This window comes from Oncorhynchus nerka, linkage group LG20 (assembly GCF_034236695.1).
Source record: "Oncorhynchus nerka isolate Pitt River linkage group LG20, Oner_Uvic_2.0, whole genome shotgun sequence".
Taxonomy (NCBI): domain Eukaryota; kingdom Metazoa; phylum Chordata; class Actinopteri; order Salmoniformes; family Salmonidae; genus Oncorhynchus; species Oncorhynchus nerka.
In genome coordinates this window covers 22427356-22451344 of record NC_088415.1, presented here as the reverse complement: position 1 = coordinate 22451344, position 23989 = coordinate 22427356, and the positions used below count along the sequence as shown (strand labels likewise).

The 23989-nt window shown below is 43.4% G+C and overlaps 1 protein-coding gene across 1 annotated transcript in view; it reads right to left on the bottom strand.

The window, feature by feature from the left end:
* Positions 1–23989, bottom strand: part of LOC115102076 (plexin-D1-like) — a 127305-nt gene that overhangs the window by 54175 nt on the left and 49141 nt on the right. The window contains exons 13-14 of the mRNA XM_029621637.2: positions 10014–10159; positions 5140–5245 (exon numbers count right to left, since the gene is read on the bottom strand). Of these exons, the coding sequence (XP_029477497.1) occupies positions 5140–5245; positions 10014–10159 (252 nt within the window). The remainder of the gene's footprint in view (positions 1–5139; positions 5246–10013; positions 10160–23989) is intronic.

The window sequence follows — 23989 nt, the reverse complement described above, 5'->3', positions numbered from 1 at the left end:
TTGTTGGAAGTGTTGATGTCGAACAAGCTAAATTTGGGACATGAATGAAGTGACTGAGTTTTGGAGGTGAGATGAACTGTTTGGCCAAAATATATGTTGGTAATGTAGACCGTGCGAAGAGTTTTGAAAAAGTGACTTCAGTATTGACCGATGCTTGTTAGCAATTGAAAAAAACGGTAATGTGCCATGTGGCTGCTTTGTTGTTCTGCTACTGTACACACCTCCGAGCGAGGCAGCAGTCTGCTGTTTTTCATTTATTAGCTCGCTTTCCATCCAATTAGCAAAAGATTTTCATGTGAATATTCAAATATATGCATGAAGAAAACATACTAATTTTCACACCAGTGGTGTGTTCCCACCAAATGTACATGATGCAGATAAAAATCCGAGCGTGATGACGTAGTGCACACAAAATGTACTTTTTGGTTGAAGTTTTCACGTACCGAATAAAAATCTAAAGTTCAATGTGTTTCCCATTGCATTTTGAACCATTTTGTCACAAAAACTGTTAAATAGCAAATGTGTCTACTCTGGTCTGGGCACATGCACTCGAGCCAACAGCTATCAGATACAACAGTGTGGGTAGGCTAGTCTACAGTCAAACGGCATTCAATCATCAATCATCATGATGTCACTAGAGTAAGACCCTCAATATTTATTGGAAAGGAGCATCAAGCTCATCGCCGTGTACTTTCACCTCCTTGTGAAGTTTATCATTTTCACATGTAACCTAATAAACTGCATGGTTTCCCGAGTCGTAGTGGGAGGACCACATACCATATCATCGCGTGACTCCAAGTTTACTTCAATATGATGGTTATTAGATCAATATTTGCGCATTTCTCGCATAGTTAACTTTACCGACACTAAACGAGCACACGATGTCGAACAAACAAACAATCTGGCGACATTGTACCGAAACGTCCTGTTTCCATCATAGTTGTCGTGATTTTCTTTCATAAGGTATGACTTTACTCGCATAAAAACTGTGGATGGAAATGTGGTTAAAGTGGAACTATAATTGGATCATTCAAATCATCTATACATTCTATGTAGTCCATACTTTTGGTTTCCTCAGCTCTAGCTAAATAAATAGTTGACTGTAACATATTTCAACTGAAGCCTTGGGGAGTATTTAGTATTGTTCTGTACTGAGGTCTTGGGTTCATCTCATCCACATATGACAGGTTTCTGGAGGATATATTTCACTGTACAGCCATATAGTAATAAAGCAACACACACACACACAGGCTGAACACTTTCACTCGCTTTGAGGAAAATACAGGGCTCTCCTTCTCCAATGTAAGTAAGACTTTTAAGCATTTCAACCCTCGTAAGGCTGCCGGCCCAGATGGCATCCCTAGCCGCATCTTCAGAGCATGTGCAGACCAGCTGGCTGGTGTGTTCACAGATATATTCAATCTCTCCCTATCCCAGTCTGTTGTCGCCACATGCTTCAAGATGGCCACCATTGTCCCTGTACCTAAGAAAGCAAAGGTAACTGAACTAAATGACTATCACTCCGTAACACTCACCTCTCTCATCATGAAATGTTTTGAGAGACGAATCAAGGATCATATAACCTCCACCTTACCTGACTCCCTAGACCCACTTCAATTTGCTTACCGCCCCAATAGATCCACAGACAATCCAATTGCCACCACAATGAACACTGCCCTGTCCCATCTGGACAAGAGGCATACCTATGTAAGAATGCTGTTCATTGACTATAGCTCAGCATTCAACACCAAAGTACCCTCCAAGCTCATCATCAAGCTTGAGGCCCTGGGTCGAAACCCCTCCCTGTGCAACTGGGTCCTGGACTTCCTGACAGGTCGCCCCCAGGTTTGTGAAGGTAGGAAACAACACCTATTTGTTGATCCTCAACACTGGGGCCTCACAAGTGTGCGTGCTAAGCCCCCTCCTGTACTCCCTGTTCAACCATGACTGCATGGCCAAGCACGCCTCCAACTCAATCATCAAGTTTGCAGACGACACAACAGTAGTAGTCTTGATTACAAACAACGATGAGACAGCCTACAGGGAGGAAGTGAGGGCTCTGGGAGTGTGGTGTCAGTGTGGTGTCACTCAATGTCAACAAAACTATGGAGATGATCGTGGACTTCGGGAAACAGCAGAGGGAGCATTCCTCCATCCACATCGATGGGACCGCAGTGGAGAAGGTGGAAAACTTCAAGTTCCTCGGCGTCCACATCACTGACAAACTGAAATGTTCCACCCACACAGGCAGTGTGGTGAAGAAGGCGCAACAACGCCTCTTCAACCTCAGGAGGCTGAAGAAATTTGGCTTAACACCTAAAACCCTCACAAACGTTTACAGATACACAATTGAGAGCATCCTGTTGAGCTGTGTCACCGCCTGGTACGGCAACTGCACCGCCCACAACTGCAAAGCTCTCCAGAGGGTGGTGCGGTCTAACCAACACATTACCGGGGGCAAACTTTCCACCCTCCTGGACACTTACACCACCCAATGCCATAGGAAGGCCAAAAAGATCATCAAGGACATCAACCACCACTGCCTGTTCACCCCACTATCAAGCAGAAGGCGAGGTCAGTACAGGTGCATCAAAGCTGGGACCGAGAGACTGAAAAACAGCTTCTATCTCAAGACCATCAAACTGCTAAATAGCCATCACTAGCACATCAGAGGCGGCTGCCTATAGATATAGATTAGGAATCACTGGCCACTTTAAGGAGATGAAATACTAGTCACTTTAATAATGTCCCCGTATCTTGCATTTTTTTATTTTTTATTTTACCTTTATTTAACTAGGCAAGTCAGTTAAGAACACATTCTTATTTTCAATGACGGCCTGGGAACAGTGGGTTAACTGCCTGTTCAGGGGCAGAACGACAGATTTGTACCTTGTCAGCTCGGGGGTTTGAACTCGCAACCTTCCGGTTACTAGTCCAACGCTCTAACCACTAGGCTACGCTGCCGCATTACTCATCTCATATGTATAAACTGTACTCTATACTATTCTACGGTATCTTAGTCACTTTAATTGTTTGTAAATATTGCATCACCCATCTCATATGTACATACTGTACTCTATACTGTGTCACTGTATCTTACTCCAATGCTGCTATGACATATATGTATATATATTCTTAATCCATTCCTCACTTAGATTTACCTGTATTTTGGGTATTTGTTGTGAAACTGTTAGATATTACTTGTTAGATATTACTGCACTGTCGGAGCTAGAAGCACAAGCATTTCACTACACCCACAATAACATCTGCTAAACATGTGTATGTGACCAATACATTTGATTTGAGTTGATTTGACACCAGTGGAGGCTGCTGAGGGGAGCATGGCTCATAATAAAGGCTGAAACGGAGCAAATGGAATGGCATCAAACGTATTTGATACCATTCCACTTATTCCACTCCAGTCATTATCATGAGCCCATCGTCCCCAATTAAGGTGCCATCAACCTCCTGTGACACACACACACAAACACACCTGAAATGCTCAAGCGTAGCTGCAAGTTGTACATTTACCCTGTATATAGGTCTCTTATTTCTTCTGTTTTTTTTCTTTGTTCTTTTTTCTTATTAGTTCTACTATTTTAATAATGGATACAGCACTGTTGGTTAGGGCTTGCAAGCTAAGCATTTCACTCTACTGGTGCATGTGACAATATAAAACTTGAAACACACACACACACACACACACACACACACACACACACACACACACACACACACACACACACACACACACACACACACACACACACACACACACACACACACACAGATGGAGGATAGGTCCCTGGGGCTAAGACAAATATCCCAATACAGCTATACAGCATCAGCATTCCGGAGACTGCCGAAGCTTCTCTCCCCTCTGTGAACCTTGCCTCCAGGGAAGACCTCTCATTCTCACTGACAGGATTCACTTCCTGTGTGTGTGTGAACAAGCAGAGATGTCTATTGTGTGTGTGTGTGTGTATGTGTGTGTGTGTGTGTGTGTGTGTGTGTGTGTGTGTGTGTAAGGTGGAGGCAGATGTTTCCGGCCCGAGGTGCAGAGGAAGGAGGTGCAGAGGAGGTGCCCATCCTGTCTCCGTTTGGATCCGAACCGTTATCCCTTTTCCTCAGAATCCCCTTCATCCATTTTCTCCCTTTCTTTCCCTCACACCCTGGAGAAGCAACCCAAAAAGTGGTAGGGGACCGCAAGGGGTTCCCACAAGCCTAAAAAACATTTGTTGTTTTGCATGTTCAACACCCTCTTGTCTCCAAGTCTGTTATTTATCTCTGAGATCATGACTCACAAGCAGAAGCCTTTCTTAAAAGTGACTGAAATTTTCCAACATCCCAGTTGAATTAAAAATAAACTCTTTGTCCATAAGCAAAAATAAACAGAGGATTTAGTTGTGTATTTCCAGTCTGTGTAGAGTCCTAATCCAATAGGAGACTGTGTGGGTCAAGGTCAATCAGCAGAAGAAGCAGCCGGACTCCTCAGTTTGTAATGAATTCAGAGAGGAGGACATTTCAACAAGCTCCATGTTTGTTTTTACTGGCACCGAGTTCTGCATGGCAATAGTGCTTACTTTCAGTTCTGATGAATGTTTGAAGATTCCCACACATTTGCATTCCTGAATATCAGAAGACAAATCTGCTAACATTCAACTGACACATTGGGAACACTTTCCCAGTATGAACAAGGACCAGGGACTGGGGAGAGACGAGGGAAAAGAAAGGATGGAAAGATTGTGGATTTAACGAGCAAGAGACAGACTACGAGCAAAATAAATAAGTAGGAGGAAGAAAATGTAAAGACAGGTCAGGGAGTAAGGAGAGAAAAAAGGATGAAGGAAGAGAGAATGAGAGTGAGAGAGAGAGGGAAAAGAAAGAGACAGAGAGAATGAGCGGGAGAGAGAGACAGAGAGACAGAGAGAGAGAGTGAATAGAGAGAGAGAGAGAGAGAATGAGAGGGAGAGAGAGACAGAGCGAATGAGAGGGAGAGAAAAAGAGAGCAAGAGAGAGACAGAGACAGAGAAAATGGGAAATGAGGGAAAGTATGAGGGAGAGAAACAGAGAAGACAGAGTCATTAAATAGATTAAATAGAGAAAAATAGAGAGGGTTGACAACAGGAACACACTCACCAAGTATGAGAAGACCTCTTTGGACACCCCCATTGCATTCTGGTTCACGGTAACTCTGACGACATCATTTGTGGGATCAAAGGTCTGCCCAGTAACACACACCAGCCTGTAGATATAACACAACATTGTGATGACTTGTGGACAAGCTCAATAGGAACCATCATTAACAATCATCACCAACTCCACTGGAACATCTCAGCCTGTTGGCAACTGCCTTTAAGGATGTTTCTGCGTCAACTGTGTGGATCATGATTTTTTTTCTTTGTCAAGAGTTTCAGGGGCATCATGAAGCACAAAAATCTGATACGATAGAAAGTCCAGTATGTGAGGATGGCTGGGGGGTGGTCCATAAGTTCGAGAATTTTTGCATTTTTCCAACACTTGAAACAGTGGAGTAATAATGTCTATGCTCAGTACTGTACAGTGTTGACTAAACCCAGTGGAGTAATAATGTCTATGCTCAGTACTGTACAGTGTTGACTAAACCCAGTGGAGTAATAATGTCTATGCTCAGTACTGTACAGTGTTGACTAAACCCCAGTGGAGTAATACTGTCTATGCTCAGTACTGTACAGTGTTGACTAAACCCAGTGGAGTAATAATGTCTATGCTCAGTACTGTACAGTGTTGACTAAACCCAGTGGAGTAATAATGTCTATGCTCAGTACTGTACAGTGTTGACTAAACCCAGTGGAGTAATAATGTATATGTTCAGTACTGTACAGTGCTGACTAAACCCAGTGGAGTAATAATGTCTATGCTCAGTACTGTACAGTGTTGACTAAACCCAGTGGAGTAATAATGTATATGTTCAGTACTGTACAGTGCTGACTAAACCCAGTGGAGTAATAATGTCTATGCTCAGTACTGTACAGTGTTGACTAAACCCAGTGGAGTAATAATGTATATGCTCAGTACTGTACAGTGTTGACTAAACCCAGTGGGGTAATAATGTCTATGCTCAGTACTGTACAGTGTTGACTAAACCCAGTGGAGTAATAATGTCTATGCTCAGCACTGTACAGTGTTGACTAAACCCAGTGGAGTAATAATGTATATGCTCAGTACTGTACAGTGTTGACTAAACCCAGTGGAGGGGGACTTCAAAGCCCCCTGTTCCAGATGCAGTTAACCACAGAGGGGATCAACGAGCTGACTGGATGTTTGTTTTATCACCTCATAGCTGTAATTAAGCCTCATGTCATCATACAGTATTGGGACCAGAGGGATGCAGTAGGATTAATCATACATTGATGGCGCACAGATAACATTTTGGAAGGCCTGTATGTGCTGTGTCTCTATGTGCTTTGGCCCTGCCAGTCAGAGGAGTTGGCTAAAGCAGAGAGTACAGACCTGGGACCAGGCCTGTATGTGCTGTGTCTCTATGTGCTTTGGCCCTGCCAGTCAGAGGAGTTGGCTAAAGCAGAGAGTACAGACCTGGGACCAGGCCTGTATGTGCTGTGTCTCTATGTGCTTTGGCCCTGCCAGTCAGAGGAGTTGGCTAAAGCAGACAGTACAGACCTGGGACCAGGCCTGTATGTGCTGTGTCTCTATGTGCTTTGGCCCTGCCAGTCAGAGGAGTTGGCTAAAGCAGACAGTACAGACCTGGGACCAGGCCTGTATGTGCTGTGTCTCTATGTGCTTTGGCCCTGCCAGTCAGAGGAGTTGGCTAAAGCAGACAGTACAGACCTGGGACCAGGCCTGTATGTGCTGTGTCTCTATGTGCTTTGGCCCTGCCAGTCAGAGGAGTTGGCTAAAGCAGACAGTACAGACCTGGGACCAGGCCTGTATGTGCTGTGTCTCTATGTGCTTTGGCCCTGCCAGTCAGAGGAGTTGGCTAAAGCAGACAGTACAGACCTGGGACCAGGCTATGATCGAATGACTCCCCACAGAAATAAACAAAGGGGGAATCATGACCCCCCCCTACCTCAACCCCACATGGTTCAAAGCCCATCCCTCCACCATCCTCTTGTTGGGCACGTGGGGACAGTATATTTAGTCAGGTGGCAGGTCCTATAGTGGTCCTGGTTACCTGGCAACCCAAACAGGGGTTTAGTCGCTGACTAACAGGAAGCTAAATCCTCTGAAGAGGGTCTAAACCTTTTATAAATGTGAGGCAGGTACCACAGAGAAAGGGCAGAACCAGAAATGGGGCCGGGCACAAGGCTGGGTATGGCACGGTATGGCTGGGTTGGGCTGAAGGACTGGTTCTGATGAGGATCCCTGAGCTCATTAAGATGGATCAAGTTGATAAATATGAAATCTAACTAATGAAGTCCATCCAAGTCTGTATTATTACAGTAGATACTGTAGCTGTGTCAAAGGTGACTGGTGTTGTTGATGCAGTCTAATCCCGTGCAGAGCCCACCCTGTCTCTGTAAAAACCAGCCACCAAGCCAGGCAGTAAGGCAGTAGGACAGCCAGGCAGTAAGGCATCTAGGCAGTGAAGCAGTAAGGCAGCCAGGCAGTAAGGCAGCCAGGCTGTAAGGCAGCCAGCCAGTAAGGCACAGCACTGACTGACCCTCGTACTACATTCCTTCACCGCCAAGAAAGGAAATATTTTAGCTTCCAGTGGGGGATGTTTTGACTCCATGGGCAATGTCTCTGGATATTTACCGAGAGAGGAGGACCAGGATAATCAGCAACTGAGCCTGGTGAAGACGGTGTGTGTGTGTGTGTGCGTGCGTGCGTGCGTGCGTGTGTGAGTGTGTGCGATAGAGAGAGAGAGAGAGAGAGAGAGAGAGAGAGAGAGAGAGAGAGAGAGAGAGAGAGAGAGAAGCCAACCAGGACGCAAAAGAGACATGAAAGAGTGATGAAGGATTGGGTAGAAAGTAGGCAGCTTGAACTTCTACTCTTAAACCAAGAGACGTGTCCAGAGTGGGTCATGTAAATGTACTACACTTAATGAGGTGCCCCTACCTAACCCACATTATTAATGAACACGTTCTGACTTCAACTCTCTCTCTCCAGAGCAGCACAAGTCCCTCTGGCTCACAGCTCTGACCCCTTGACCTCTCAGCACACGAACGGACACCTGTCTCAACAGCCATGGCCGCAGCGAGGTCACCGGTGTGTGTGTCTATTCAGTGAGTGAATCTGCTGTCAGACACACTGACATGTTTTGATTTGTCAGCACCACTCCCTCCAAGGAGGAAACATTTAGCAGTCATAACAACCAGCTCAGGGAATCAATGAAGGACGAGCAAGCAGGGTGAGGTCATACTGGGTGTGAAATCTGATTCGCTGAGTTTGGAGCGATCTGGAGCGTGTGTGTGTGTTTGGGAGAGTGTGTGAGACGTATGTAGTAATAGTAATAATTCATAACACAGAACACAGACAACAATCAAAGCTATATACAGTGTCGTCAGATCCGGATGACAGTAGAACTGAATTAACAGAGGTTATTTTCTGAACAGCTCAGTCTTTAGCTGTTCCTTAAACGAGCCCAGAGACTCTGCATCCCTGACAGTGACTGGAAGTGTGTTCCACAGACGAGGAGACACACAACTGAAAGCCCTGCCACCCATAGTTTTTAGTCTGCTGTGGGGCTGCTTAAGGGAGATGGACCTGGAGGAGTGAAGGGTGCGTGTGGGGCAGGAGGGTAGCATGAGGTCAGACAGGTACTTGGGTCCAGAGTTGTGAATAGCTTGGTAGGTGTGATCCAGGATTTTAAAGTCAAAGCATAGGCTCATGGGGAGCCAGTGGAGGCTGAACAGCGCTGGCGTGATGTGCTCACGGGGGAGGTGTGGGTGAGGACACATGCAGCACAGTTCTGGACATATTGTAGCCTGTTTAGACACCTAGCAGATGTGCCAACAAAAAGGGCATTACAATAGTCCAGACAGGAGGAGATAAAGGTGTGGATGAGTCACTCAGCTGCAGGCTGTGACAGCATAAGACTTAACCTGTGGGCCTCAAACAAGAGCTTGAGTAGTGACAGCCAGGTAAGACCTGCGGGTTAGCCCACAACGGGTCTGTATTCTAATACAGCCTGATTGGCTCCAGTGGAGAGGGACCAGATAAACATTTCCATCCATGGAACATTATGGAAATTGGTATGGAAGTTTTTATGTGGTTCTAGAGTTACGGTGTTTCCATGGAATACTATGTGCAGGGTTTAACCCAGGGTTCTGCTGTATCCTTGGTGATAATGTTGTGGCCTTGAATTATCTCCTTTATGTGAATGGAACGGTTTAAAGCGAATAGTAATGTTCTATAAAGGCGTTCTATATTTAAGCAATAAGGCACGAGGGGGTGTGGTATATGGCCAATATTATTTTTTATTAATTTTTTTATTTCACCTTTATTTAACCAGGTAGGCAAGTTGAGAACAAGTTCTCATTTACAATTGCGACCTGGCCAAGATAAAGCAAAGCAGTTTGACACATACAACGACACAGAGCTACACATGGAGTAAAACAAACATACAGTCAATAATACAGTAGAAAAATAAGTCTATATACGATGTGAGCAAATGAGGTGAGATAAGGGAGGTTAAGGCAAAAAAATATATATAATATGGGCAGTTCTTAGGCACGACGCATTGCAGAGCTCCTGGACACAGCCCTTAACCGTGGTATATTGGCCATATACCACACCCCCTCGTGCCGTGTTGCTATTATAAACTGGTTACCAAATTAGAGCAGTAAAAATAAATGTTTTGTCATACCTATGGTATACGGTCTGATATACCACGGCTGTCAGCTAATCAGCATTCAGGGCTCGAACCACCCAGTTTATAATATGATTCAAACCAATTAACAACATTTTTTGTTTGTGAACTTCTGACACCTGTGCACAAAGTCACTGAATAAATGAATGCATGTATCAACCAATTAATGAATCAATCAATCAATCATAAGAAAGGTACTTACTGTACAGAGACGGTGTATCGGTAGGGCAAGATTTTACATGGAACCATCCCGATGGAGACCTTCACCACATCAGCCCTGCGGCCCATGTTCCTGCCCTGTACCGTGAGCAGGGTGCCCCCCTCCAACGGTCCACTCAGGGGGGAGATCTGTGGGCAAAGAGAGAGAAGGAAAGAGGGATAAGTGCCTGCATATATTCCTCTTGAGCTCAAGATTTAGATATAATTGAGAGAGACACATTCCCTCCACTCAGTTTGGGGTCAGGTTTTATATAGAGGGCTCTTCAGTCAGTACCTCTCTGAGCTACAGGCCTGTATCTGTATGTGTACTCTGAAACCTGAGTAGTTCTTCCAGGACTCAAGTGAGACTGAGAGCGAGAGAGCTACAGTATAAAGAGAGTCAGAGAGGAGTGGTACATCGTCAAGGAGAAGGTAGCCTAGTGGTTAAGAGCGTTGGGCGAGTAATCGAAATCCCCGAGCAGACTCCGTACAAAATCTGTCGATGTCCCCTTGAACAAGGCATTTAACCCTAACTGCTCCTGTAAATTGCTCTGTATAAGAGCATCTGCTAAATTACTCAAATGTAACGTGAGAGAACAATAAGCAGGAAAGAGAGGGGTCAACAGGGGAGAATATGAAGATGGGGAAGAGAGGGATCAACAGGGGAGAATATGAAGATGGGGAAGAGAGGGATCAACAGGGGAGAATATGAAGACGGGGAAGAGAGGGATCAACAGGGGAGAATATGAAGACGGGGAAGAGAGGGATCAACAGGGGAGAATATGAAGACGGGGAAGAGAGGGATCAACAGGGGAGAATATGAAGACGGGGAAGAGAGGGATCAACAGGGGAGAATATGAAGACGGGGAAGAGAGGGATCAACAGGGGAGAATATGAAGACGGGGAAGAGAGGGATCAACAGGGGAGAATATGAAGACGGGGAAGAGAGGGATCAACAGGGGAGAATATGAAGACGGGGAAGAGAGGGATCAACAGGGGAGAATATGAAGACGGGGAAGAGAGGGATCAACAGGGGAGAATATGAAGACGGGGAAGAGAGGGATCAACAGGGGAGAATATGAAGACGGGAAGAGAGGGATCAACAGGGGAGAATATGAAGACGGGGAAGAGAGGGATCAACAGGGGAGAATATGAAGACGGGGAAGAGAGGGATCAACAGGGGAGAATATGAAGACGGGGAAGAGAGGGATCAACAGGGGAGAATATGAAGACGGGGAAGAGAGAGATCAACAGGGGAGAATATGAAGACGGGGAAGAGAGGGATCAACAGGGGAGAATATGAAGACGGGGAAGAGAGGGATCAACAGGGGAGAATATGAAGACGGGGAAGAGAGGGATCAACAGGGGAGAATATGAAGACGGGGAAGAGAGGGATCAACAGGGGAGAATATGAAGACGGGGAAGAGAGAGATCAACAGGGGAGAATATGAAGATGGGGAAGAGAGAGATCAACAGGGGAGAATATGAAGATGGGGAAGAGAGGGATCAACAGGGGAGAATATGAAGACGGGGAAGAGAGGGATCAACAGGGGAGAATATGAAGACGGGGAAGAGAGAGATCAACAGGGAGAATATGAAGATGGGGAAGAGAGGGATCAACAGGGGAGAATATGAAGACGGGGAAGAGAGAGATCAACAGGGGAGAATATGAAAACGGGGAAGAGAGAGATCAACAGGGGAGAATATGAAGATGGGGAAGAGAGGGATCAACAGGGGAGAATATGAAGACGGGAAGAGAGGGATCAACAGGGGAGAATATGAAGATGGGGAAGAGAGGGATCAACAGGGAGAATATGAAGACGGGGAAGAGAGAGATCAACAGGGGAGAATATGAAGATGGGGAAGAGAGGGATCAACAGGGGAGAATATGAAGACGGGGAAGAGAGGGATCAACAGGGGAGAATATGAAGACGGGGAAGAGAGGGATCAACAGGGGAGAATATGAAGACGGGGAAGAGAGGGATCAACAGGGGAGAATATGAAGACGGGGAAGAGAGGGATCAACAGGGGAGAATATGAAGACGGGGAAGAGAGGGATCAACAGGGAGAATATGAAGACGGGAAGAGAGGGATCAACAGGGGAGAATATGAAGACGGGGAAGAGAGGGATCAACAGGGGAGAATATGAAGACGGGAAGAGAGGGATCAACAGGGGAGAATATGAAGACGGGAAGAGAGGGATCAACAGGGGAGAATATGAAGACGGGGAAGAGAGAGATCAACAGGGGAGAATATGAAGACGGGGAAGAGAGGGATCAACAGGGGAGAATATGAAGACGGGGAAGGGAGGGATCAACAGGGGAGAATATGAAGACGGGAAGAGAGGGATCAACAGGGGAGAATATGAAGATGGGAAAGAGAGGGATCAACAGGGGAGAATATGAAGACGGGGAAGAGAGGGATCAACAGGGGAGAATATGAAGACGGGGAAGAGAGGGATCAACAGGGGAGAATATGAAGACGGGGAAGAGAGGGATCAACAGGGGAGAATATGAAGACGGGAAGAGAGGGATCAACAGGGGAGAATATGAAGACGGGGAAGAGAGAGATCAACAGGGGAGAATATGAAGACGGGAAGAGAGGGATCAACAGGGGAGAATATGAAGACGGGAAGAGAGGGATCAACAGGGGAGAATATGAAGACGGGGAAGAGAGGGATCAACAGGGAGAATATGAAGATGGGGAAGAGAGAGATCAACAGGGGAGAATATGAAGACGGGGAAGAGAGGGATCAACAGGGGAGAATATGAAGACGGGAAGAGAGGGATCAACAGGGGAGAATATGAAGACGGGGAAGAGAGGGATCAACAGGGGAGAATATGAAGATGGGGAAGAGAGGGATCAACAGGGGAGAATATGAAGACGGGAAGAGAGGGATCAACAGGGGAGAATATGAAGATGGGGAAGAGAGGGATCAACAGGGGAGAATATGAAGACGGGAAGAGAGAGATCAACAGGGGAGAATATGAAGATGGGGAAGAGAGGGATCAACAGGGGAGAATATGAAGACGGGGAAGAGAGGGATCAACAGGGGAGAATATGAAGACGGGGAAGAGAGGGATCAACAGGGGAGAATATGAAGACGGGGAAGAGAGGGATCAACAGGGGAGAATATGAAGACGGGAAGAGAGGGATCAACAGGGGAGAATATGAAGACGGGGAAGAGAGGGATCAACAGGGGAGAATATGAAGACGGGAAGAGAGGGATCAACAGGGGAGAATATGAAGACGGGGAAGAGAGGGATCAACAGGGGAGAATATGAAGACGGGGAAGAGAGGGATCAACAGGGGAGAATATGAAGACGGGGAAGAGAGGGATCAACAGGGGAGAATATGAAGACGGGGAAGAGAGAGATCAACAGGGGAGAATATGAAGACGGGGAAGAGAGGGATCAACAGGGGAGAATATGAAGACGGGGAAGGGAGGGATCAACAGGGGAGAATATGAAGACGGGGAAGAGAGGGATCAACAGGGGAGAATATGAAGATGGGAAAGAGAGGGATCAACAGGGGAGAATATGAAGACGGGGAAGAGAGGGATCAACAGGGGAGAATATGAAGACGGGGAAGAGAGGGATCAACAGGGGAGAATATGAAGACGGGGAAGAGAGGGATCAACAGGGGAGAATATGAAGACGGGAAGAGAGGGATCAACAGGGGAGAATATGAAGACGGGAAGAGAGAGATCAACAGGGGAGAATATGAAGACGGGGAAGAGAGGGATCAACAGGGGAGAATATGAAGACGGGGAAGAGAGGGATCAACAGGGGAGAATATGAAGACGGGGAAGAGAGGGATCAACAGGGGAGAATATGAAGATGGGGAAGAGAGAGATCAACAGGGGAGAATATGAAGACGGGGAAGAGAGGGATCAACAGGGGAGAATATGAAGACGGGGAAGAGAGGGATCAACAGGGGAGAATATGAAGACGGGAAGAGAGGGATCAACAGGGGAGAATATGAAGATGGGGAAGAGAGAGATCAACAGGGGAGAATATGAAGACGGGGAAGAGAGGGATCAACAGGGAGAATATGAAGACGGGGAAGAGAGGGATCAACAGGGGAGAATATGAAGACGGGGAAGAGAGGGATCAACAGGGGAGAATATGAAGATGGGGAAGAGAGAGATCAACAGGGGAGAATATGAAGACAGGGAAGAGAGAGATCAACAGGGGAGAATATGAAGATGGGGAAGAGAGGGATCAACAGGGGAGAATATGAAGATGGGGAAGAGAGGGATCAACAGGGGAGAATATGAAGATGGGGAAGAGAGGGATCAACAGGGGAGAATATGAATACGGGGAAGAGAGGGTAGTGAGGGTGAGAGAGAGAGCAAATCTACAGCGAGGGAGCCAGCCTATACTCCCATTCCTCCAGTAGCCTATTGTCCCTACAGTATTTGAAATTCCTTTGTCATATTATGATCAGAAGCATGCTCTCACACATAATTTCAACCTTGACCTTGCTTCTCCCAGCCTTCCTCTAAGGAGCCATGCAGAGAGAGTATTTATCCAATCACCACGGAAACACAACCACAGAGATAGCTATCTCTGACTCCCAGGCAAAAGCAATCTACCATCAACTCCCAGTGTAGCGTAGCTAGCTAGTTTACAAAATCCTACCATGGAGACACAAAGAGGAGGTTGCTCCTATGGGCTGATCTGAGGTCAGCTTTGTCCCCCCCCCCCCCCACTCATGTTCAAGACTAGACTTGGGGGTGGAAAAACTGGTCATAGATCAGTGTCTAAGGGCAACCTCTAGAGGCTCCAGGGGTTCCTGTCATCTTGGCATCATGCCTCGCAGAGTGATCATTTCCCTGGCTGTCCTGAGGTCGCTGTGACCCCTCCGTGGGTTATTAGCCTGGCTCGAGCTAGCTGCAGATCTATCACACATAAAAACTGTGCTTCCACTTGATCTGGGTGAGAGGGGAGGGGGTGGGTCTACATTAAGAAAAGTATTCATAAGTATTCATGTGATTGACAGCTGAGATACACAAACATTGTGCTTCCAAGCTAAAGTGAGAAACGAGGAAATAGTGTGTAACTTACCCTTATATTACCATATAAAAGCAAACAGTTATAAATTCACCAAGAACCCAGATCCGCAGCCAACGTGAGTAAAACATTTAAAAGTGTTAACCCTCGCAAGGCTGACGGCCTAGACGGCATCCCTAGCTGCGTCCTCAGAGCATGCGCAGACCAGCTGGCTGGTGTGTTTACGGACATATTAAGTCAATTTCTATCCCAGTCTGCTGTTCCCACATGCTTCAAGAGGGCCACCATTGTTCCTGTTCCCAAGAAAGCTAAGGTAACTGAGCTAAACGACTATCGCCCCGTAGCACTCACTTCCGTCATCATGAAGTGCTTTGAGAGACTAGCCAAGGATCATATCACCTCCACCCTACCTGACACCCTAGACCCACTCCAATTTGCTTACCGCCCCAATAGGTCCACAGACGACGCAATCGCAATCACCCTGCACACTGCCCTAACCCATCTGGACAAGAGGCATACCTAAGTGAGAATGCTGTTCATCGACTACAGCTCAGCATTTTAACACCATAGTACCCTCCAAACTCGTCATGAAGCTTGAGACCCTGGGACTCGACCCCGCCTTGTGCAACTGGGTCCTGGACTTTCTGACAGGCCGCCCCCAGGTGGTGAGGGTAGGAAACAACATCTCCACCCCGCTGATCCTCAACACTGGGGCACGACAAGGGTACGTTCTCAGCCCTCTCCTGTACTCCCTGTTCACCCATGACTGCGTGGCCATGCACGCCTCCAACTTTGCAGACGATACTACAGTGGTAGGCTTGATTACCAACAACAACGAGACGGCCTATAGGGAGGAGGTGAGGGCCCTCGGAGTGTGGTGTCAGGAAAATAACCTCACACTCAACGTCAACAAAACAAAGGAGATGATGGTGGACTTCAGGAAACAGCAGAGGGAGCACCCCCCTATCCACGTTGACAGGACAGTAGTGGAGAAGGTGGAAAGTTTCAAGTTCCTCTGCGTACACATCATGGACAAACTGAAATGGTCCACCCACACAGACAGCATCGTGGAGAAGGCGCAGCAGCGCCTCTTCAACGTCAGGAGGCTGAAGAAATTTGGCTTGTCACCAAAAAGACTCACAAACTTTTACAGATGCACAATCGAGAGCATCCTTGTCGGGCTGTGTCACCGCCTGGTATGGCAACTGCTCCACCTACAACCGCAAGACTCTCCAGAGGGTAGTGAGGTCTGCACAACGCATCACCGGGGGCAAACTGCCTGCTCTCCAGGACACCTACACCACCAGATGTCACAGGAAGGCCATAAAGAACATTAAGCACAACAACCACCTGAGCCACTGCCTGTTCACCCCGCTATCATCCAGAAGGCGAGTTCAGTACAGGTGCATCAAAGCTGGGACCGAGAGACTAAAAAACAACTTCTATCTCAAGGCCATCACTAACATTGAGTGGCTGATGTCAACATACTGACTCAAATCTCTAGACACTTTAATAATTAAATATTGGATATAATAAATGTATCACTAGTCACTTAAAACAATGCCACTTTATATAATGTTTACATACCCTACATTACTCATCTCATATGTATATACTGTACTCTATACCATCTACTGCATCTTGCCTATGCCGTTGGGCCATCGCTCATCCATATATTTATATGTACATATTCTTATTCATTCCTTCACACTTGTGTGTATAAGGTAGTTGTTGTGAAATTGTTAGATTACTTGTTAGTTATTACTGCATGGTCGGAACTAGAAGCACAAGCATTTCGCTACACTTGCATTAATATCTGCTAACCATGTGTATGTGACCAATAACATTTGATTTGATTTGATTTGTATAAGACCAACAGGGTGATTGATGTAAGTGTTTGGTAACACAAAGTTTTTGACCTTCAACTAGCTTATCCCAAAATGAGTCACATTTTTAAGCCTTTAGATTCAATTGTGACACACACACACACACATGCACACACCTCCAAGCTCTCCTTGGTAGGTACAGTAATTATCACCATGTATCTGGGACATCTCTCTCTCTCTCTGGTGTTAACGGGTGTTATCATGTCTGGTGTTAGCGATAGCGTTAGCTGCCGTGCTGCTCATTTTCACCCGTCACTCCTCTGTGAATGAGTCATGATGAGGGGAGCAAAGTACAGTACAATAACATCAGGAGATTTCCTGATCTCAAAACACATTCCACAATAAAGGATCTCTAAAGACCTCTACAATGCTCCAGATAGTCTTGACAGGAATTTATGAATTGGTTGGGCTCTTGTGGAGATACACTGATCATTTGGATAAAGATCCTTCAAGGATCCTGCCTCCAGATTTCTATCATGGTCAGGTGTTCAGGTCATACCGTAAACATTAACATTATTGGTTCAAACCCACTGTTTCAGACCATACTGTATACCGTGTTGCAGTCCATCTTAACTACTCTTCGCAGATTGATCCTCGCAGACAACTGCCTTTATTACCTGCAGTATTACAAACATAGAACACATTACTGTATTTTACTGGCTAGTCTATCCACATAACATATACTTCATATTACTGTTTATGCTCAAAGAATATGCTAGAATGACTGATTTCCCAACTGTAAGCTGACTAAATAAAAATGTGGCGCAGAAAGGGAAACATTACAGGAGCAGCCCATACAATCTTTAGACATAGTCACTGTGGTGGACAGAGTAACAGTAAACCGTTGGTGATACTGTGGTAGAACAGATACTCCCCCATAAGACTGAGAACTCTGACTGTAACTCTAACTAACTCCTGGTGAGACTGTCTGGGAAAACATGGCTGCCAAAGCATTGCATCACGCTCCCAGTCTCCCACAACCACATCCCCAGTTTACTGTCTTACAACCACCTCCCCTGAGGGAGCTGTTTCAGTGTGTGTGTGTGTGTGTGTGTGTGTGTCTGTGTGTTACATTGGGCTGCCCATGAATAGAGGATTTCAACACTTTTAACCTCAGTCATCTAAGCGGGATACACACACACAGACGGACACTCTCACACAACAAACCATGAGTCATGACACTGACACAATGGCTGATACAGAGAGTCACGCAAGGACACTGAGTGGGCTGACAGAGTGAACAATGCTAACTTCTACTGGCCCTGGGATCCGGGGGGGACGGTGGGTGTTTTGCCAGTCAATGGGATGACAACCCCATTTGGGATGGGGTGGATTAGCGGGTGGAATAGTGGAGAACAATTGGAGGTTTACTTAGTAGCAATGCAAATATCGACACTCAATATGGACACTCAAACACTATGGTACTTTTTAATAGTAAGTTTACAAACATATATTATGATATATAGAATTGAGACTTGAATCTCATTATGGTAAATGGTGAAATAAGTATAGCTAGTTCTAATTGTAATGGCTTAGCAGATAATAAGAAAAGACGATCAGTATTTACCTGGCTAAAAGAGAAGGAATATAATATCTATTGTTTACAGGAAACTCATTCAAAATTTTAGATAAAGTTGTGTGGAAAAAGGACTGGGGGGAGAGTGAAATATACCTCTCCCATGGACATAGAAACTCAAAAGGGGCCATGAAATTAATGAACAATAATTTTGATCTGAATGTGCACATTGCCCAAACAGATCTGCAAGGTAGATTATTTCAAATGTATTATTGGACCATAAACAGATATGGCTCATTAATCTTTACGGACCAAATAATGATGATCATCGCTTCTTTGAAAATGTATATAATAAATTATCAAACCTACAAACAATACAATACTCTATTATTATGGTAGGAGATTATAATATTGTATTAAATACTTCAATTGGCCGAGAAGGAAATCTCACTACATATTAGATCACCCTCATGCACTTAAGGAAATCACGAATGTCATGGATATATTGCAACTAGTGGATATATGAAGGCTTAAATATCCGGACCTAGTGAGATATACATGGCGGAGGCTCAATCAAGCTAATCATCTTGATTACTTTCTTATGTCATTCTCTCTGACACCAAAAGTTTAGTGTTGATAAGGGACATAATGCGGTTGGACCCCAAATAATTGGCATATATATTGCTCTTACAGAATTTCCACATGGGTGAGGATATTGGAAATTTAATCAAAGCCTATTGGATGGTAATTTGTTTTTAACTAGGACAGAAGAACTTATAACTGACTTTTTCTGACATAATATATGTACAGCAGATCCCCTTATTGCATGTGATACTTTTAAATGTGCCATTAGAGGCCATGCAATTCAGTAATCATCTCTAAAACAAAAGCAATTTAGGTCAAAAGAGTCCATATTAACAAAAGGAAATGGAAGGATATCAATAACACTGTACCATAGAGGCACAGAATAAGTTAGAGGTAAAACAAAAAGAAATGGAGGAACTTATTCAAGAAAGATCAAGTGTTAGATATTATAACAAATAAAGTGAACTGGATGGAATATGGAGAGAAATTAACAAAATTATTTTTTAATCTTCAACATAGAAATGCTACCAATAATAATTTATTGACATTTGTTGCAAAAGATGGAGTCACCCATGATTCCCCAAATGATACATTGAAAGACGAAGCAAAGTACTTTAAGCAGATGTTTTCATTTCAGTCTCCTCCATCTCAACTAACTGAAGTAAATGTTATGATTTAAAAAAATATTAATAATGTAAAATTAACAGCTGTACAGAAAGACTCCTTTGAAGGGCAAATTACAGAGAAAGAAGTTCTTGATGTAATTAAAGCATGTAAGTCCGGGAAAACTCCAGGGCTGGATGGCATACCCGTGGAAGTATACCAAAACTTTTTTGATACAGTCAGAGGACCGTTATTAGCATGTTTAACCACTCCTATAAAAATGGTAGATTATCAGATACTCAACTAGGTCTGATTTCATTATTACTGAAACAGGATCCAAGTGGTAAATATAAAGATTGAGTCCAAAAACAATTGGAGGCACCTTAAAAATGCATAGCGCATTGGATGAAAAGGTTATTGTTGGATATTATTCATCCTAATCAGACAGGTTTTTTACATGGACGATACATTGGATATAATATTAGGCCAATACTGGAAACAATGGAACACAATTGAAAAACTGGGAAACTAGGCCTGGTATTCATATCTGACTATGAAAAGGCTTTTGATAAAGTACAACTGGAATTTATATACAAATGCCTGGAATATTTCAATTTTGGAAAATCTCTTATACAATGGGTTAAAGTTATACATTGTAACTCCAGGTGTAAAATAGTAAATAATGGCTACTTCTCAGAAAGTATTAAACTGTCAAGAGGAGTTAAACAAGGTTGTCCACTATCGGCATATCTATTTACTATGGCCATTGAAATGTTAGCAATTAAAATCAGATCCAACAATAATATCAAGGGGCTAGAAATCTAGGGGTTAAAAATAAAGGTGCCATTGTACGCTGATGATTAATGTTTTCTTTTAAATCCACTATTTAGATCCCTTCACAGCCTCATAGAGGATCTGGATACTTTTTCTAACCTCTTTGATTGCAACCAAATTATGATAAGTGTACTATATTACGTATTGGATCACTGAAAAAATACAACTTTTCATTACCGTGTAGTTTAGCAATTAAATAGTTTAACGGTGATGTGGACATACAGTACTCGGTATATATATCCCAAAATAAATAAATTATCTAACTGCAATATATTTTCATAGAAAGTTAGCAAAAATAGATAGAAAAAATACCTCTCTATTTGTGGAAAAATCACCCTGATGAACGCTTTAGTCATATCCCAGTTTACCTATTTGCTTATGGTCTTGTCTATAACCAGCGACCTGTTTTTTAAAATATATGAGCCAAAAATGTTCCATTTTATTTGGAACGGCAAGCTAGACAAAATTAAACAGGCCAATTTATATAATGAATATGAGTTCGGAGGGCAGAAATGATTAAATATTAAAGCATTTGACATCTCACTAAAGGCATCAGTCATACACAATTTATACTTAAATCCAAACTGGTTCTCTAGCAGATTAGTATGAATGACTCACCCAATGTTCAAGAATGGCATTTTTCCCTTTATTCACATTACAAGCTCTCACTTTAGGTTATTTGAAAAATAATAAAATATTGCTATTTTTAAAACAAGCCATAGAAAGTTGGTTGCAATTTCAGTTTAATCCACCAGAAAATACAGAACAAATAATACAACAAATTACAAATTAAAAAATGATTAAGTATAATCTTTGTAAATAATATAAAAAAATAGGACTAGTTGACTTATGTCACACACGCAGCTAACAAAATTATATGGAAATGTCTGCTTTACTCAAAATGACAACCAACTTATTGCAGTATTACCGGAAAATGGAAGAGGCAAGTGAAAGGGGGAAAAAGTAAGGAACTGTTGGCCCTGCATTAAAGAATTGGGATAGGGGGCAGCATTTTCACTTTTGGATGAATAGCGTGCCCAGAGTGAACTGCCTCCTACTCTGTCACAGATGCTAATATATGCATATTATTATTAGTATTGGATAGAAAACACTCTGGCATTTCTAAAACTGTTTGAATGATGTCTGTGAGTATAACATAACTCATATGTCAGGTGAAAACCTGAGAAAAATCCAACCAGGAAGTGGGACATCTGAGGTTTGTAGTTTTTCAAAGCTTGGCCTACCGAATACACAGTGGGATATGGATAACGTTGGACTTCCTACGGCTTCCACTAGATGTCAACCGTCTTTAGAGACTTGAATGAGGATTCTACTATAAAGGAGGGGCTCATGAGACCTGTTTGAGTCAGTGGTCTGGCAGAGTGTCTCAGGCTCGTGACGCGCGCTCCCGACAGAGTTACCTCTCGTTCCAGTGCTTTTCTTCATACATAGGAATTCTCCGGTTGGAACATTATTGATGTTTTATGTTAAAAACATCCTAACGATTGATTCCATACATCGTTTGACTTGTTTCTACGACCTGTAACGGAACTTTTCAAGTTTTTGTCTGGACGAAGTGCTCGCGCCTCATGAAGATGAATTAGTGGGCTGAACACGCTAACAACAAGTGGATATTTGGACATAAATGATGGACTTTATGGAACTTTATGGAACAAATCAGTCATTTATTGTCGAACTGGGATTCCTGGAACTGCCTTCTGATGAAGAACATCAAAGGTAAGTGAATATTTATGGTGTTATTTCTAACTTCTGTTGACTCCAAAATGGCGGATATGTCTCTGGCTGGATCGTGCTCTGAGCGCCGTTGTCAGATTATGCTTTTTCCGTAAAGTTGTTTTGAAATCTGACACAGCGGTTGCATTAAGGAGAAGTCTGTCTTTAATTCTGTGAATAACAGTTGTATCTTTTATCAATGTTTATTATGAGTATTTCTGCAAAATGTTATGGAATGTTATGGAATCAAAACATTACTGCACATAAGGCGCCAATGTAAACTGAGATTTTTGGATATAAGTATGCACATTATCGAACAAAACATACATGTATTGTGTAACATGATGTCCTATGAGTGTCATTTGATGATCATCAAAGGTTAGTGATTAATTTGATCTATATTTCTGCTTTTTGTGACTCCTATCTTTGGCTGGAAAAATGGCTGTGTGTTTTTTTGACTTGGCTGTGACCTAACATAATCATATGTTGTGCTTTTGCTGTAAAGCATGTTTGAAATCCGACACGATGGGTAGATTAACAAGATGTTTATCTTTCATTTGCTGTATTGGACTTGTTAATGTGTGAAAGTTACATTTTCCCCAAAATATTTTTGAATTTCGTGCGCTGCCTTTTCAGCGAAATGTTTTCGAGGGGTTCTGCTGGCGGAACGCCTGCGCTAGAAAGGTTAAAGAAAATTGTGATGAATAAAAAGTACACCAGTTTCATTTAAGGATGAATAAATTGACAACATTTACCATATAGATTGCAAAATAGTTGGGAAGAGATTTCTGACGTATCGATTCTATGGCACATGGTTTAAGAACTGATGTGCAAAATAACGCTGGATTCATAACTTAGAGTTTTTCAAATTAAAATATTATACATAATTCTTGCAATGTTATATATACGAGGGGTACAGCCATCCTAGCTCTGCAGATTTTGCTGCGAAGAGACAGAATCATTAGATCATTTGTTATGGTAATGTCCATACATTGCTCGCAGGTCCAGGAATGGCTGAAGAATTGCAACATTTACCTGGAGCTAACTCTGCAGATAGCACTGCTGGGCGATTTGAAATGTCATAGTCAATAGATCAATAAAAAAAGTATTACTTTTAGAATTGTATTAATCTTTCATTTACAATCTGTAGAAACTATGAGAATAGAAAGGATCAGAACTTTTGTGACACATCAGAGCACAGTTTTAAAATATATGGCAAAAATAAATCCAGTATGGATGGTGTTAGGATATAGATGGGATGGGTTGAGTGGAGCTGAATGGTGGTACTAATAACAACACGATAACTCATGTAAAATATGCCATGTCAGTCAAATGTATATCGGTTAAAAACTTTTGTGAAACAGCAGTTAAAAATATACGGCAAAAATAAATCTAACTGCATGATCTTCAGAAATAGATTTTGACATTTGACTATTTTACTATATACATTTTACTATATAAAATGTATATAGTATGTAAAGGCTGGAAGTAGAATCTTAAGTGTTGTTGTTCATTAGTTTACTCCAATTAGGGGAGGGGTGGAAGGTTAGTGGGGGGGGGAAAGAAGAAGATGTGTATATATAAACTCAGCAAAAAAAGAAACTGCGTTTATTTTCAGCAAACATAACGTGTAAATATTTGTATGAACATAACAAGATTCAACAACTGAGACATAAACTGAACAAGTTCCACAGACATGTGACTAACAGAAATTGAATAGTGTCCCTGGACAAAAGGGGGGTCAAAATCAAAAGTAAGTCAGTATTTGCATTAAGTACTGCAGTGCATCTCCTCCTCATGGACTGCA